This window comes from Bactrocera dorsalis, chromosome 5 (genome assembly GCF_023373825.1).
Source record: "Bactrocera dorsalis isolate Fly_Bdor chromosome 5, ASM2337382v1, whole genome shotgun sequence".
In the NCBI taxonomy this organism is placed as follows: Eukaryota; Metazoa; Arthropoda; class Insecta; order Diptera; family Tephritidae; genus Bactrocera; species Bactrocera dorsalis.
Genome location: NC_064307.1, coordinates 37,215,643 through 37,233,023, shown reverse-complemented (window position 1 = coordinate 37,233,023; position 17,381 = coordinate 37,215,643). Strand labels below are relative to the sequence as shown.

The 17,381-nt window shown below is 41.1% G+C and overlaps 3 protein-coding genes and 1 long non-coding RNA gene across 6 annotated transcripts in view; 2 read left to right on the top strand and 2 right to left on the bottom strand.

Moving 5' to 3' along the window:
- The window catches only part of LOC105227427 (odorant receptor 63a), a 162,846-nt gene extending 147,458 nt beyond the window's left edge, over positions 1–15,388 (top strand). The window contains exon 7 of the transcript XR_007423092.1: positions 15,088–15,388. The gene's annotated coding sequence lies outside the window, so the exon portion shown is untranslated. The remainder of the gene's footprint in view (positions 1–15,087) is intronic.
- LOC125779050 (kelch-like protein 17) overlaps positions 1–17,381 on the bottom strand; it is a 398,740-nt gene that overhangs the window by 328,774 nt on the left and 52,585 nt on the right. The gene's annotated exons all lie outside the window — the stretch shown is intronic.
- The window catches only part of LOC125779068 (uncharacterized), a 59,534-nt gene that overhangs the window by 20,901 nt on the left and 21,252 nt on the right, over positions 1–17,381 (bottom strand). The gene's annotated exons all lie outside the window — the stretch shown is intronic.
- LOC125779055 (odorant receptor 63a-like) overlaps positions 4,302–17,381 on the top strand; it is a 214,232-nt gene continuing 201,152 nt past the window's right edge. Inside the window, exons 1-10 of one of the 2 annotated variants that reach the window (XM_049459475.1) lie at positions 4,302–4,495; positions 11,545–11,641; positions 12,411–12,549; positions 12,636–12,827; positions 12,897–12,998; positions 13,057–13,222; positions 14,481–14,586; positions 14,669–14,770; positions 14,828–14,983; positions 15,411–15,542. In XM_049459475.1, coding sequence (XP_049315432.1) covers positions 4,365–4,495; positions 11,545–11,641; positions 12,411–12,549; positions 12,636–12,827; positions 12,897–12,998; positions 13,057–13,222; positions 14,481–14,586; positions 14,669–14,770; positions 14,828–14,983; positions 15,411–15,467 — 1,248 coding nt within the window. In that variant the 5' untranslated portion in view covers positions 4,302–4,364 and the 3' untranslated portion in view covers positions 15,468–15,542. Of the gene's footprint in view, positions 4,496–11,544; positions 11,642–12,410; positions 12,550–12,635; positions 12,828–12,896; positions 12,999–13,056; positions 13,223–14,480; positions 14,587–14,668; positions 14,771–14,827; positions 14,984–15,410; positions 15,543–17,381 lie in introns of those variants that run through there. The other variant, XM_049459476.1, reaches the window with a different exon arrangement.

Below are 17,381 nucleotides of genomic sequence, written 5' to 3'. Positions count from 1 at the left end.
TTGCCTATGTGTATATGTACGAGCTATGTCGCAAAAACTAAGGTGAATTTTCTTTTTTTTTCAAAAAATATTTATTTATTCATCAATTTCTATTTTGTCTCCTTCAAAGTAGTCCCTCTTTAATATAATCCACTAGTGTCATCGCGTTTTCCAATCCTCGAAGCAGTTCTGTAATGCACCTTTTTGTATACTTTTGAGCTGTCGCAGCGATGCCCGGTTTTCTTCTGTTGTTGATATTAACATGAAGCGACCAGTGGATAGTTTGCAGTCAGCGTGAGAATGGAAATTCGCTGACTCGAGCGTGGGCTTTTTGGTAAATACTTCAAAATGGACTTTCTTTCTGTTTGGGTCATTATACACCTTTAAGGTATACATCAAATGTACAGTACACCATGACGTATGAGCAACATAGTATTTGGTACTTGTATGGATGCTCGATTAGTTCGAATTGTGTGAGTGATCCATGAACGATTAGTTCCATGTAGATGCATATTTCAGAATAACAAAAATTGTAAAACAATAAGTGTGCCTACCTACTGCTATTCACGGTTATGGTAAAGATTTTCAATTATCGACATTTTGTGCGCGTGGCAATGCTCCATTTGCAATACCAACCCCCATAAGTTGGTATAAACTATTATACGCTGTAGCAACATATTGTGACAATACTCTTATAACAACGGGTTTTGCTTTTCACAAACACTAATGACAGGTAATCATAGAACAGTTATAATTACATATTTGTGCAAAAGTAATAAGTTGATAAGCTCTAACGAATACCATTTTAGTAGATAAATCCATTGTAAAGAATGTCGATGAAGTGAAAAAGCATATTCAATTGTATACTATGCATATGATATGTGAAGAAGACAGTGGCCTTTTCAAAAAAACCTTTGTTTAAAAAATAAAATAGTATATATGCACGTACGTATTAAAATTAAACCCAGTTGGGACCTTAGAGCTGTATCACGTATTACAAAAGGGTGTGAAATATTTTTTATAAATTTAGAAAAATGTAACGATTGGGACTTGGAATTTTTACTTTTTCAGTTTCTTACTATATAATGCAAAGACGTAAGTACAGTTTTTAAAATCAATTTTGTTATATAGAAAGTATTCTATTAGAAACCTTAACGAAGCACTAAGGGATAATTGTAGTGAATTGAAAACAAACTTTTTTGAACAGGTTGATGGATGGGATAACGATTTCCCCCCTTTCGCAAATACAAAAAAATGTCGCAAATAAAAAAAAAAGTGATAATCGAGATTTCATTATCCGTCATTTACATATTTTTTTATTTTGCTGTAAAATTAATTAGATAAGTAGTTCCTGAGGTATGGTTTTTGGTCCATAAGTGAGCGACGCCACGCCCATTTTCAATTTTTAAAAAAAGGGTGGGTGCAGCTTCCTTCTGCCATTTCTTCCGTAAAATTTAGTGTTTCTGACCTTTTTTTGTTAGTCGGTTAACGCACTTTTAGTGATTTTCAACATAACCTTTTTATGGGAGGTGGGCGTGGTTATTATTCGATTTCTTTAATTTTTGAAATGTATATGGATATGCCTGAAGGAAACGACTCTATAGAGTTTGGTTGACAGAGCTATAGTAGTTTCCGAGATATGTACAAAAAACTTAGTAGGGGGCGGGGCTACGCCCACTTTTCCAAAAAAATTATTTCCAAATATGCTCCTCCCTAATGCGATCCTTTGTGCCAAATTTCACTTTAATATCTTTATTTATGGCTTAGTTATGACACTTTATAGGTTTTCGGTTTCCGCCATTTTGTGGGCGTGGCAGTGGGCCGATTTTGCCCATCTTCGAACTTAAGGTTGGTACGCAGCTCTCAAGTAATTGCTCAAGAACAAAAATACATTATTTCTCAAGTAATGTTGACAGCTGGTTACGCATTGTGAATGATCCACATTAGAAGAGCAAGAGAGAATAAAGTAAGTAAGTAAGTAAACAAACTTTGTGCGTATGCATGTATGTATGTATGTGTATGGTAACACAAATATTTTCATTGAGATTTAGGAATGTTGTTGATGATTGGTTGGTTTTATACAACATTTCAAAATGGAATATACTTTATAATAATGATTTCAACTAATTTAGGATGAATTTGACGATTACTTCGAATTTCCTTCAAGAAACAATTGTTGATTTGATGTTTCTTCGCAAAACCAGGTTTGCCATATTCACATTTTATTGAAAAAAAGTATTAAAAATTAGTACTAGATTTCTTGAGAGCTGCGTACTAGCACAAGTAAGCTTATCGCAGGAACGTTTCTGGACCGTTTCTTAAGCGTTTTTTTATATGAAGTTTTTACGTTTCTTGAGAGCTGCGTACTAAGCTTTAACCTTCTTATGGAGCCAAGAAATACGTGTACCAAGTTTCATCATGATATCTCAATTTTTACTCAAGTTACAGCTTGCACGGACGGACGGACAGACGGACGGTCAGACAGACATCCGGATTTCAACTCTACTCGTCACCCTGATCACTTTGGTATATACAACCCTATATCTGACTCTTTTAGTTTTAGGACTTACAAACAACCGTTAAGTGAAAAAACTATAATACTCTCCTTAGCAACTTTGTTTCGAGAGTATAAAAAAGTCCGTCTCTAAATAAGGAATGTCAGAAAAATAATTAAAAAAAAATGCGGCTAGATGATTTCTGAATTTCACAAAGAAGATAGTTAATGCGGTGTAGTACGAAGATTAACAAACAGATTTGGTTTTTTATAAGGAAATTTGGAATTTGAAACATACCCCCGTTAATAACTATATACCGGGAGACAAAATCTAGTAAACTCTAAAATAGGTTATACACATTAACAGTAATAACTCTTTAAAACCGCAAAACAATATATAGTAACATATGAAACTGGAATACCGCAACCCTATGATGAAACTTATCTAAAATAGTAGCAAAAATACACTATCTGAGGGCTGCATTAATTGTTTCGAACTTTTTCTTTATAAATTCAAAATTATTTATTCTTAAATACTCCAAAAACGCTATTTTTTGCAAAGATATACCGATGCTATTATTGTTGGGTCCCGTCCCCATACGCTAAAATTGGTGCAATCTAAGAAAATCTCTCAGTAAAGGAGCGACAATTTGACTCTTAGCAGCAATCCGTTCTTCTGATTGTTTTTATATAGTGAACATACAATGTTGAGATACCTTAGTGCTATCAAGCTGGCATAACATTATTCAAAGGATGGTTTGGTACCAGAAATGAGTCTGTTCAGCCTTAAACTAACCTTAATTGCTTTGGTTCAGAAAATTAATCGGTCCTTATTTTTCATCGGTCAGAATTCGAGATGTTTCAATTAAATTAAGAAGAAATGTTTCACTTAGCATGACTTATCATTTCAGAATATATGATCAATGGTACAGGTGCATACATTTCTCCTTTCTACATATATGATAGTGCAGTTTAGAAAGCTAACTTGTATGGATTTATAGAAATTCAACTACTGTTTTTTTTTTACATTTTTTACATTTTTAAATTCATAGTTTAAGATCCAAATTTTTGAAATGGCTCACCGTTGCCGTTGAAGGTATCATACTTTGTTTGGAATGTCAACACACCGTTATGAAATTTTGTAATTTTAATTCTAAAAAGATAGCGATCTAGCTACCCGGTGCCTACAATTAAATAATTTACGTTTATAATTCCCCTTGCATCAGCTAATATCTAGATTATAGTCATACGGAGCAAATAATAGCTCAAAGTACTAGCAAAGCTAGAATTAGCTAGAAAATTGTATTAGCATTAGAAAGTTATTCGCACATACAGCCAATTGGAACTTTAGAATAATTTAAAGGATAACTAAGAGCATCAAAACTCGAATGCGATCGATTTATATAAAATTGTCATAAGTTTAAGGATGATTCTTATAATTTTTATATGAACCCATGTAAACCATATGATATTTATGACATACACTTAGCAAATAGCTCATGTGTTAAATTGTTTCTAACTGTTGCGTGGCTGATTTGATTATCTTTTCAAGAGATATCTCTTTGTTATTAAATAAATGTGTTTTTAGATAAACAGACGGACATTATTCAATATTGCTATTATATGTCATCGAATTTTAAGAGCTTTTAATAAAATATTAGCAATTTCTATCATTCTATTGTTTTTTAATCAAAATTGACATAAAATTCATAACAGATTGTTGTGCTCTGGTTCAAAAAAGCTGCATAGACCTAATGAGCGTTATGCACTACCGATATGTACACATAAATAGCGGAACACACAATTTTTTTCAACATTTAAGATACAGTGTTGAACCTAAGTGCGTCTTATAAATTTAAGTAAAAAGAGTAATTAATAACTTTTAAAAAGTATGTACAGCATAAGTGAAGTGAAGGAGTTGAGAATTCGCAACCATTCGCGAATAAGAGAATTAAAGAGAGTATCTTTTATGATCGGTATTAACCTGAATGCTCAAACGAAGTTCAAAAGATGGTGGAGAATGTGAGTTTATACAGAGGGCAACATATTGTATATTCATTTAAATATTCCTAAATGTTATTGTTAATAAGAGACTCCTGATTGTCGCTGTAATAGTTAAGAAAAATGTAAAAAAGAATATACCCTAGCCTACTAGGCGTAAGCGTGTAACATTTCGAAGAAGGAAGAGGAGTTGGAGAGTTAGGTCAGTGTCGTCATAATTTCGCCTTTTGACTTTATTACATTTTCCGTACTTACGAGTATGTCATTCCTAAGTTACCAGAACTAGTTTACTTCTAAGTTATAACTGTCAGCAGTGACGCGAAGTTCTCACGGTTTACTTCTTTATTTAGTTTTCTTGAAGAAATAAAACGTATATTATTTAATAATTAGACCAAGAATTTATTTTATTTAAAGATATAGGATTGCAAATATATTTTAAAAATGATTTCGGGCAAGTAATACCGTGACGAGCTTGTATAAACTCAAGAGCCCCAATTTCCGACCACTGTTTTAGTGTGGCGTGCGTCAGCAATAAGGCGACTAATATTCTATTCCAAGGCGTCCATCGTCTCGGGCTTATCTGTGCATATAAGCGACTTTCAGAAAACCCCACAAAAATAGTCCTGCGGTTTGGCATGATTCCCTCTGCCTTTGGAGTACACCTAATGTTGATATTTTGAGTACCAAACTTTGTCTCAACAATGTCTAGTTTCTTATCATGATCCGAATGCGATAATTTTGTAAGTGAGCTTCATCGCTGAAAAAAAAAACTGTTTTCCGGACCACTGTTACGGTAATAAATTTGCAGGAGTTGTAAACGTTGTTCATAGTAAGTCTTATAAAATGGTTAAACAAACTGAGTATAAAGCAAGTACCAGCATTCAAAAAGGCCAACACCGAAAAAAGTATTGCCTCATTGGAAACTACACATCCGAAGAAACGCCCCTTGTTTGCAAATTTTCGCTAGTTACAACAATAATTACCATAGATAGATAGATTGTTGATTGAGGCATGCACTGCGACCACGGGTCTATTGTGCCCTCACCTAGCTCACAAAGACTCGCTTAGCCCCAGCATATTGATGAAGTCCAGTATCCTACCGGGTGCTAGCGAGGCAGTGTGATCCCTATCCGGAAACACGGATCCGAGGGCCTTTGACCTGCGCCTACAGATTGCGTTGCAGTCGAATAGCAGGTGCTCCGGGGTTTCAGGCTCACTGTCGCAGAACCGGCAGTTTGCGCAAGCTGAGAGGCCCATGTTAGATAAATGCCTTCTTAGCTTGCAGTGGCCGGTGTAGAATGCGACCAGGAGCCTGAGTTTGTTTCTTGGGAGGTTGATTATAGTCTCGAACCTCTTTTGGTTATACCCCCCCACTAACAGTTTGGCATGAAGCATCCCGTGCGCTCGCTGCCAGTGTGCCTCCCTGCACGCTCTTTCCTCTTTGCGGAGCAGTTCCTTCACCGTATGGGAACCCACTCCAGTGAATGGTTCTGGCCCCACCATAGCAGTGGAGGCTGCGGAGCGGGCAAGCTCGTCAGCCAGCTCATTGCCGGCTATTCCCCTGCGACCAGGCACCCAGATAAGGTGTACCTGGTTCTTTTCGGCTAGGTTGTCAAGCTTGTTTCTACACTCTTGCACTAGCAGCGATTTGATTTCGTAAGAGGAAATCGCTTTTAGTGCCGCCTGACTATCACTGATTATAGCTATTCGCTCGTTGCGATAGTTTCGGTGAAGGTTTATCTCAATACACCGGCTTATGGCCAGAACTTCGGCTTGGAAAATGCTCGGAAAGTTTCCCATCGGAATGGCGAGCTTGGTACGCGGACCCGCGATACCCGCACCTATTCCTTCCGATGTCTTCGAGCCATCGGTGTACCACCTCAGTGTGCTATCCCTTAGCATTTGCTCAAGAGTGGTGTCATTCCACTCACTCTTACTACCAAGGGTAACCTTAAACTTCCTTGTTAAGTGGGTTGTTTTGCTGATGCCGTCCCTTGGGAGGAGGGCAATAGGAATATCACCACTTATTCTCTCCATCCTCTGGGACGAAATTATCTTGCCTTTGCCACCACCCTCCGCTGTTATCTGCAGAAGTGAGTTCTTGGCTACTTGACCTATTATTATATGGAGCGGTGTGAGCTCCAGCAGGACCTTCAGAGCCGCCGTAGGGCAGGTCCGCATGGCTCCCGTCATGCACAAGCATGCCAGCCGCTGTAGTTTGGCCAGTTGGGTTCCCACCGAAGCCTGTGCCGCCACGGAGGCCCAGGACACCGCCCCGTATGTAAAAATCGGTCGGACAATCATGGTGTATAACCACCTAATGATTTTTGGCTTACATCCCCAGGATCTACCCGCCAGCCGTTTGCATACCATCAGTGCCTTTGTTGCCTTGGCTACCGTTTGGTTCACGTGCTGCTTCCATCGTAAGGTAGAATCCAGAGTGAGACCTAGGTATTTGACCTTGTTAGTCATTTCAATCTCTCTGCCCCCAAGTGTGAGGTTCCTCAGGCCGGGTAGGGACCTGCGCCTTGTAAATGGGACGATGGTTGTCTTCGAGGGGTTGATGTTTAATTCAACCCCCCTGCACCACCCCTTTGCCAGATTCAGACCGCGTTGTACTAGGTCACAGAGAGTATCCTCAAATTTACCTCTTGCTAATATCACAATATCGTCCGCGTACCCTTGGCAGCGGATCCCGTTGTCAATTAGCAATTCTAGCAGCTCATCCACGACAAGGCTCCACAGTAGAGGTGATAGCACACCTCCCTGTGGGCACCCTCTTGTCACCCCTAGACGAATTGTTGTATCGCCAACTTTGGTCTCAGCTATTCTGGTGCGCAGCACAGCGTCAATCCATCTGCGCACCGGTGTAGCCACCTTCCTTCTCTCCAGTGCCCTGGCTACACTCCTGTGAGACGTGTTGTCAAAGGCTCCTTCGATATCTAGAAAGGCGCATATAATCACCTCCTTCTTCCATTGAACTCTCGATCTCTGAGGTCAACTGGTACAGAGCCGTACTGGTTGATCTTCCCGCTCTGTATGCATGCTGAGTAGCATGCAGGGGTGCAGTTTTCAGCACCGTCGACCTAATATTGTTGTCAATGATCTTTTCCATCGTCTTCAGCAGGAAGGAGGGTAGACTGATCGGCCTGTGGGATTTGGCCAAGTCCCTCCTACCCGCTTTCGGTATGAAGATCACCTCTGCCGTCCTCCATGGGTCCGGGATGTACGCCAGTGCAAGGCTCTCCCTTAGCCAGCCGAACAAGGTGAGGTAGCAACAGCTGCTCGCCCTGTTGCAAACAAAACCGCCGGGAAGATACCATCCACCCCCGGAGACTTGAATTTTTCGAACGTGGCCATAGCTCACTTGATCGAGTCCGCAGTAACTAGCTGTTTGGCGGTTGCCCAATCCAAGGCGGGTTGGCCTATGTTCGCTCAGAGGTGGGACTTTGGTCCACCGGGATAGTCTCCGGGAAGTGAGCACGCAGGAGCTCTGACCGCCCTTTCCTCGGCGTTGGCCGTAAACGTCCCGTCGCTCCTCTTAATGGCCAGTTCCGTGCTTGTCTTTCCACTGGCCAGAGCTTTGTGTAGCCGCGCCGCTTTCTGTGTGGAGGAGACTTTTTCACAGAAAGCTCCTGAAACTGTTTTGTTTTGCTGACCTAATCTCTTTATTGTATAGAGTTTAGGTAGCACCTGTACTCCTCCCAGACCCCTGTACGCTTCGCCTTGTTAAATAGGCTACGTACCTTCTTCCTGAGGTCTGCGAGCTTTCTTGTCCACCAGGGACAGTTATGTCTGTCTGTGGGCGCTATTTGGGGACAACTCTCATTGTAGGCTTTGGTGATTGACTCGTTTAGTGCCAACACCCTGCTCTCTATCCCCAGGCCCGTGACGCTATCGTCGATCTGGTTCTGCCTTTGTAAACCGTCCTTTAGTTTTTCCCTGAAAACACCCCAGTTTGTTCTGCGGGGGTTGCGTCTCGGGGGCAGTTGCCTGACCTCTACCTTCAGTGCGAACCTTATTATTCTGTGGCCTGACAGTGAGGGCTCCGTTGAAACCCTCCACCCTGAGACCCAACCATTAGCGTGCTCGCTGCTGAAGGTGATGTCCAGCACTTCCCTCCTGCTTATAGTTATAAAGGTGGGTTCACAACCCACGTTCTCGATTGCTAAACTACTACCTAATACATACTCTAGTAAAGACTCACCCCTTGCGTTACAATCCGTGCTCCCCCATTCCACGTGGTGAGCATTCGCGTCACATCCTATGATGAGGGGCAGCCTGTACCTCCTGCAGTACTCCACGAGCCTAATCACTCCCTCAGGGGGTGCTGCTGCTGTCTCCCCTGGGAAGTAGGCTGATGCCAGGACGAAGCTTTTGCCCTTCCAGTCTCTGGCCTGTACTGCTACCAAGTCCTGCGTCAGGAACTCTGAAATGCAGAAGAAATTGACATTATTCCTTACCACTATGCACGATTTAGGCCTCTCGCTGGAGATGTCCCAGATTACCTTGTTTTGTTCCGTCTTGAGGCCTTTGACCTCTCCTTTGTAGACCCATGGTTCTTGGATCAACAGAACGCCCAATTTATCCGCTGTGAACCTGCTCGCAATCACTGCTGAGGCCCCCGCCGCGTGATGCAGGTTCACTTGGGCAACCTCCACGTCGACGGCCATTAAGGTAGTGGCTCGAGGGGGGGCATGTCCACATCCCCTCCGTCGTTCGCGCTGCTGTCCACTGGGTCCTCTAGTCCCTCGAGGAGCTCTTGGGTGAAGGGTAGCTCAGTTTCGTGGGCATCCAGGGCGTCAGCGGTAGCGACCTTCGTGGTCTGCTCAACCCTGCTCACGCCCGGTTGCTTTGCCACGGCGTCCACCTGCATCTTCTCCATCGCCTTGCTCACCATCGTTTCTGCTCGTGTTGACGCGCTACCACTCGGCTGGGTGGCAGTCTTCCCGTCCTCCTTGCTTCCTGTAGTCACTGGTTTATGCGGCCTCATGACCACCATACTGAACCTATAAAATAGGCGGAAGCTTGCTGCACGTATGTACCTGTACGACTCGTCGTCTATGTACAGGTACAGTCTCCAACCTCGTAGCTCTCCTTTGTCCTCCAGCTGGCTACTGACAATTCGCCAGGCCGCGATGCTAAGGCCCCGGTTTTGGTTTTTTATTAAGTTTAGGGCAAACTGGTACGGCTTGTCGTCGCTCCGGGGGAGGAACACCGTCATCCTGTGCATAACTGGCAGGTCCTCCGCCCTTTTCGCACAAAGGACTGGACCGGTCCAGCCACTTAGCTTTGGGGTAAATTCCCGCAGCCAGTCGGCGGACTCCTGGTCGTTGCAGTCCACCTGTAGCATTCCCCCTCTGAATTCAACCACGAGGAAGGATGCCGCGTATTCAGCTCCGCCAGCTACCTCTTCTAGGAGGAGGTTTTGGAGCACCGTGAGTTGCTCCGACTCCAACGACACCGCCGGGTAGTCTTGAGGCAGTACAGCCATGCGGATGCTTTTGACAGCGTCCACATACCTGCGCCGCCCCTCCTCCACCCGGGGGGGAGCCGGTGCTTATGATTGACCTTCGGTTCTCCTGCTGCCGTCCCTTGGCCTTTTCGAGCTGGGGGGCGCCTGTGGTGTAAGTTGACCGCTCTTTCTCTTCACGGCCTCTGCAAAGGTGACCGCCTTCCCGTCACCGCGCGTTTCGGTCAGTGGTACACTAACTTGGCCACGGTCTATGGACCGGCTGCCTCGCGCACTTTCCGATACTGCCTCGCCTCGTTCCTTTGTTGGGGATATCGCAGTATCCGCGTACCGTCGCTTGGCAAGGGATTCCGCCGCTTCGGGGGTCATCCCATCCCGGAGGTACCGCAGAAACCACTTGAGGCAGGTACCGCTCATGGCCTTCTTCCGGGGGTCATCGTACCCTCCGGGTCTGTCCACCGTTGGGAGAGATCTCTGCCCTCCTCTCCTGCGCCTCCTTCTCCTTCTGCGTGCGCCACCGGCCTCTGCCCGATGCGACTCTCCCGAGTCAGAGTGGCTTGGCCTGTCTCGGTGGGCCCTGGTGGTGCTTTGGGCTGCATCCGCTGTCCTGACGTCTGTTGAGCGGCGGGCGCCGCTGCTAGAGGGCATGTCGTCATCGTCTTCTCTGGCATGCTCCTCGAACAGCGCCCGCGCCTCTGGCGAGAGAGCATCAAGGTAGTTAACCTTGCGTTTAGCTCCTTGACCTCCCCGGCCTCCAGCTGCTCCTCCTGTTCTTGCCTTCTCCCTGTCGTATTCCATATCCGTAGTCCTATTTCGTTGCGTTGTCGATTCCTCCTTATTCGTTGTTTTTGTTTTTGTGTTAGTATCCATCTTGTTCGTACGACCCTTAGCTCAACGAGGTGAGCTGTCGGGTCTTCTTGTTAAATGGGGAACTAGGGAGTCCGCCACGCCAGAGCCCCTTGGCGCGGTAAGGCCACCGTTACACCCCAATTCGGCCCGGTGTTGGGGAGGCTCCGTTAGAATACAGCCGAATTTTCCTCCTGGCTGCAACTCATCCAATGGGCACGGGTCGCATGACACCCTGGATTAGGAGGTGGTAGTCCTTGGTCGCCGCCCGCATGCGGCGCCCGACAACCCGCCTGGATGGCGCCATTCAGCACCGTCCACACCGGTTGGGGGGCGCCGAGTATGCCTTGCGACTAAGCCTCTGCACCGCGACAAGGTGACTACCATTAGCAGAGGATAATTACCATATGCGAACACATACTTAGAAAAAACCTCGGCATCCAATATTCAAAATTCATTTCACTTCTCCAAAAAGATGAAAATTATGAATTTTTTTCAATCAAGCAAAATTTATAGTGTTTAGTTCTGACGATTTAAATATCCTCGCAACATACTGACAATGTTCTATTAGAATTATGTATTCTGAAAAAAACGGATTGACATTCGGAATTTTCTCAATCGAACTACTTATCTTCCTTTGGTTTCCAGTTTAGTTACGCAATTTTCAAGAATTATGTAATATATGTATGCATACTCGGACTGCTATTGTTATATAAACATCGAAATAAATAATTATTTTTCTTTTTGTCAGCGTCAATATTCTGTTCATAATTGCAAGTTGCATCGCTCTATATCCGCACTGGTTAATGATAAAACAAGCACAAGGCGATATACCATTGATAGCTGAGGTAAGTGGAAATATATTGATATACATACTAATATATTGATTGAAGCGATGTCGCCGAGTTCACGAGCGTCATTCTTAGGCATCAAAACTGTTGTTTTTTCTAGATAAAATTGCAACTCTTGAAAATCTTCGGGATGGCCTTCGTCCCAAATGCTTCAATAATGGTTGTTAACATATCCATTGAGCCAGAAATGGGCCTCTTCGCTGAATAAAATTTGGCTCGAAAACGTCGGATTTTCTTGAAACTTTTCAAGAGCCTTCAGAATGGCTTCAGTTATTGCACAAGCTGTGCACCAAGTTTTCCATACGTCGGTTATCCGGTTGAATATTATTCGAAAATGAATGCTGGGTGTCAAGATGGGTGATGGTTTTGGGAATAGTATTGTCAGTAGGCCGATTAGGTTGACTATACGAGTAAGCAGTAATAAAGTTGAACGAAAAAATGCTTCTACTTGGATCACACGAAACAAGTACTTAGCAAATATTGTAGCATTAAGAAGAGGGCGTTAATATGTGGATTGTCATTAGATTCCTTAACGAGATGGTACCGATTTTTTGAGCATTTGAATGCCGTTTGTTAATATATTCACCGAAACTATTTTTCCTAATAGTAATATCTGACAATAATATCTGAGAAAGTGACTGTTTTTCTTGCCTTCTAAGACTTTTCTGATTGGCATTAGGATTTCGAAAATATGTTTTATAATTCTGTAATAAAGTACAAAGTATTAATTTTCGAATAAAAACTAATAAATGACTTAACTTTGAAGACTTCTACCACAGCGTTGCAAACGACGACCGGCCTAATTAAAATGGCTTACATGTTCTTTACTCAGCATAGATTTCATACACTGCTTCAGAAAGCTGAATCACATGAACTACTGCAGAGAATCGAAATCTTTCAAAGAGGTAAGAATCTAGTAGTAATGGATTACCAACACGTGAAGTGTTTTGAAGAAACCACATACAAGTACAAACTTATAATTTTTTGTTAGGTATGCCAATCAAAAGCACTCTGAAGAAGGAGATTAATGCAATTATGGAACTCAATTGGAAACAGGCGAGGGGACAACTTCTATTCACTTTGGGAACCTGCATCTGCATTATGTCTAACTATTTCTTCTATGCATTCTTCAAAAACTTATACAATCACTTGCAAGACACGCCAAATTATGTATATATTCTGCGTATGTGAATATTATCTTCATGCAACTAAATAATTCGATGAAATAAAATATATTTCTTACTTTAAACAGCTTTCACTGGCTACCCGATGTTTCTGCACAAAGGAATGGCCTCTCCGTATTACGCAATGGATATGTTTTTTGGTGCTTGCTCGCTATTTGTCGCCGGCATGAGTAAGTCATGTATATGTGATCCAAAGAAACCCTTTACCTTTGACAATTTATTTTACAGGTTCCATTAGCTTCCAGGGTTCCTTCATGGTGCTTTGTAAGCATTGTTGTGGATTGGTCCAAGTATTATGTCTACTGTTGGAGAGATCCACGTCAACTCTGGTTCCAAAACCGCAACGTGTGGAATATTTACGCTACTGTATAGTGCAACATCAACGCACTCTTGAGTAAGACTTACAAGACACATATTTGTTTAGGGCGCAAGAGCTTTTAGATCCGTTCACTTAATGCTTATTTGCAAGAACAGCAATAAGTTGGATAACTTTTTAGAGAGTATGAGTCAGTATATGGATTTGTTCTTAAAAAAAACAGTAACAGTGACGTTATAGAAAATTATACACTTATTCACCAAAGGTAAATATCGGCTATCTTACGGGTGAAGACTATGGTATGGTACGCTTTAGAAGGACTTTCAAAATCGTGGAAACATTCGAGGCTCAACGGGGTGGAGTTAAATAATACGAATTATAAAAAGTATCTGGGAGTAATTTTGGACAGAAAATTGATAATAAAATTCAATATGAAAGATAGATTAAGAATGTTCAGTGACGCTCCTCAGCACCCTCCAGATGGAGCGGATACAGCAAATCGCTGTTCTCTGCATAAAGGGAGCATTAGGAATTGCTCCAAAGTCTGCACTGTAAAGATTACTTAACCTGCCATCAATTGGCATTGCAGTGAAAATATCGGCAAAATTGAAGGCGTTTTCTTCCAGAACCTTTAGGTATAGCTCGATAGGGGAGGGACCGGTGGATAAAACAGTCCACATACACTCACGCTTGATCACAGAGGAGTTTTCAGTTCAGTTAACTACGCCGTACCAATAAGATCGCTTGGATGCAGTGGAATGCAGATGAGTAAGCTGCAAACTTGTCTCTACAGTTAAGGGGCGTAATGAACTTTTCTCCACGTAGTTTCTGCTGGGCTGCTTTCACAGAAATCATCCCTGCAGTCACCTGCTTGGAGCGAAATCTTTTCCCTTGAGTATCAAGAGGTCTTTCCTCAACTGCGTTGAGGATATAAAACAATACATCGACCAGGCTTTGGACGCAACTAGCTTCTGACATGCACTGACCGCCATTCACAGCGTCAAATGAGTTCCCGCATGACATCAGCTTCTCTGCATGCGTTTTCAACAACAGACGCTAATTCATTGCCTTTATGAATGCCTGCCTTCAGTCGCTGAGACGGGATATCTTACACGGCTTCCAACACATCAAGCATTTTGTCAAATCCATTGAGTTGTTAATCAGTACTTAATTTGTTACAACTCAGTCGACCCAATAATGCTTAGTTACGGTCGCCAGCAAACTATAAACCCCCACACATTTTTTGGTTTTTTCCACTTTTTATTATTTGCCATACCATATGCGTTTTTTATTTCCCTGTAATAGAATTTTATAGAAAAAACATATGATTTTTTAGGTTTATCGACGAGGTCAATCAGCTTTTCAGACATATTTGTCTTTCCCAATTTCTTCATAGTCTGGCAATTTACGGCTTTGTACTCTTCGAGATGAACTTCGGCTTGGTAAGTAATCTCGAACTTGACAATTCTTTAATCTACATATACCATAAACATAATCCATCTCTCTATTTATACCTTATTGTAGGAATCAAATAAAATTACTTTTATTCGCATGTTAATGTATTTATGCGCAGCTACAACAGGTGATTGCATGCACTACGTCAACGGACAGTTCCTGGCCAACGAGGTAATCGTCTAATATCCACAGTATATACCATGCATTAAGATGTCTCTATGTTTTCAGCTGGAAAAGGTTCCGTTAGCTTGTTATAACTGTGAGTGGTACCACGAAACAGATGCCTTTAAGAAGACATTGAGAATGATCATTATGCGCTCAAATAAAAAATTCTGTTTCCAAATATCCTGGTTCACAGTAATGTCGTTGGCTACATTGATGGGTGTAAGTAGATGCAAAATGTAGCTTGCATTTCCACTATTCAAAATATACTGATAAGTCATTTCATGGAAAACTGTATATAAAAACGCGTATACCAGCGAAAGTAGATCGATGTGATTAAATATTTAAATGATAATATTCGGCTCAAGTTGAGAATTTAGCAACTGCAACAAGAACTTATTCGACATTTCCTTATACAAGCAGCATAAACCACAGGAGCTATAGGTCCGCGAATACATTTAGTCTCTTCTAGCATGCCAAGATCCTCAACTGGTCGATCTGATCATAGTGTAGAAGAAATTAAAATAAACTTGCGAAATTTCTAGCTAATAGTAAAGCCAAGCAAAAACATCCTCTGAAAGATATGAAAGATTTATGTATCGCTTCCTTAAAACTACTTAAATGTCAATAATTTTGTTTTGTATTTCAGATATTCAAAGCGAGTGGGTCATATTTTGTACTACTTCGAGATATTGATGAAACTTAAAAGGGTTTTATACAAAATACAAATTTTATGCTTAATATTTTTAACCACTGTGTTTGCTTAATTAATAATAAAAGTCTTGTATATTCTGACAAAAAAGCATTCGGATATTGTTATTAAAAAAATTGTGCTTAAAAAAAATACTTTTTTCTGAGTTATACTGTCCTATACAAATTAAGAGAGCGATTTATCAACCAATTTGTTTACAGAAGCTGCTTAAGTCGAAACACCTCAGTAGCGCGTTGCGATTCTTGCAATGGATAAAAATATTAAGGTTTGGATTAGTTTTTTCTCAAAAACAAAACTGTTCGAATATTGAAAAAGCCTTTTTCACGTTCATTCAGTTGTATCTACAGCACAAGCCTGCGAGGTACAAAACCTTCAAATACGGTCGAGAAATTGTTGATGACATGCCTCGTTCTGGACGATCTTCGACCTCTTTAACTGGGCACCAAGGAAGACAATTACTAAGTTGGTGCCAGATATATTAATTTACACTCTAGTTACAGCTTGCATGGACGTACTATTATATAAGAGTGTAAACTTTTCGGTCGATCCGAAAGTTCTTTACTTATTTTGGTGGCGCTGTATTTAAATACAAAAAAATGTTTATTCAACTGGGAGAAAAGAAATACAAATTATTTTTATTGAGTCTTTATTTGAGTTTTGAACTTGTAAATAAGTACTAGGGTTTCGCCGAAAAAAAAATATTTTTGTTCCCCTAGAAAAAAAGTAATGTAAGAGTTTTCATATTTTGTTAACGTTTTTAAGGTTTTTGATGAACTTATTTTATATTGAAAAATTAAATTTATTTTTGCACATAATTTTCGTTGTCAATAGAATTTTGTCCTACTTGTTAGCAAGCTGTGACTAACCGAAGATCTTTCCTTTAAATACAACCTTGATCATTAAAACATTTGAATCAGGTAGCAGAAATTGCAAGTTATCTAAATATCCCTTCACTATCGATTGTCCAACTTGTAAAATTTAGCTTTGTTTATGATTTGATTGTGTTTCGCTTACTTTAAAGCCAGAGACTTTGGCAGAAATCTCTGAGCAAACATATGTACTCTCAAAAAGCTAACTTCAGCAAAAGCAAAACAGTGGAAAACAGTGCAGGCAAGCAACTGGTGTAATGCAAACAGATTAACTCAGTTAAACAGAGATAGAAATGCAATATAACATACCGTAATTATATATATATTAGTTAGTAAGGTATTTCTAGATTTAATTGTGGTGTGTTGTATACCGTTGGTATACCGATGCATGACCGCATTATGAAATGTGAATGCTAATTTCTACAGAAAATGTTTTTCATTTTTTACTACTTTTCTATAAAAAGTAATGACTTGATTTTCAACATTCTCATATTTTCCTCCATTAAACTTGAGCACGGGTATGTTATCCGTGGTCCCTCACTGGCAACTTTTATACCCTAGCAACCTGTTGCTACAGCATAGAATAGTTTTAGTCACCTAACTGTTGTATGTATCAGCTAGTCCAGCAATTTAAATGTTGCGTTCAAAAAGTTTTTTCATACACAACAAATTTTTTTGTAATCCTTGGGTCAAAATATTTTACTCAATATGAAAAATATTGGAGTTAAGAGTTTTAAAATTTCAACTCTCGAAGAAAGTGAGTAAAGTTGTAAACTGTCAGACTGCCAAATCCCATAATATAAAGAGCGCACCTCTATATATTTGGCTTAGTTAGTTCTTCTAGTAGTATGAAGTTCATATGATACCATATGTATGGTACCTTCTTTTTCCAGTTTTAATCGAGTTAATTAATTCTTTCGCAACAGTCCTTAATATAACGTTTTAGTCAATACCTGTGAAAACTATTTCACAGTGTTTGTGTACGACAAAATCACTGGAGTAATGAAATGTTCGTTACATACAAGCAGAGCTTTAGACC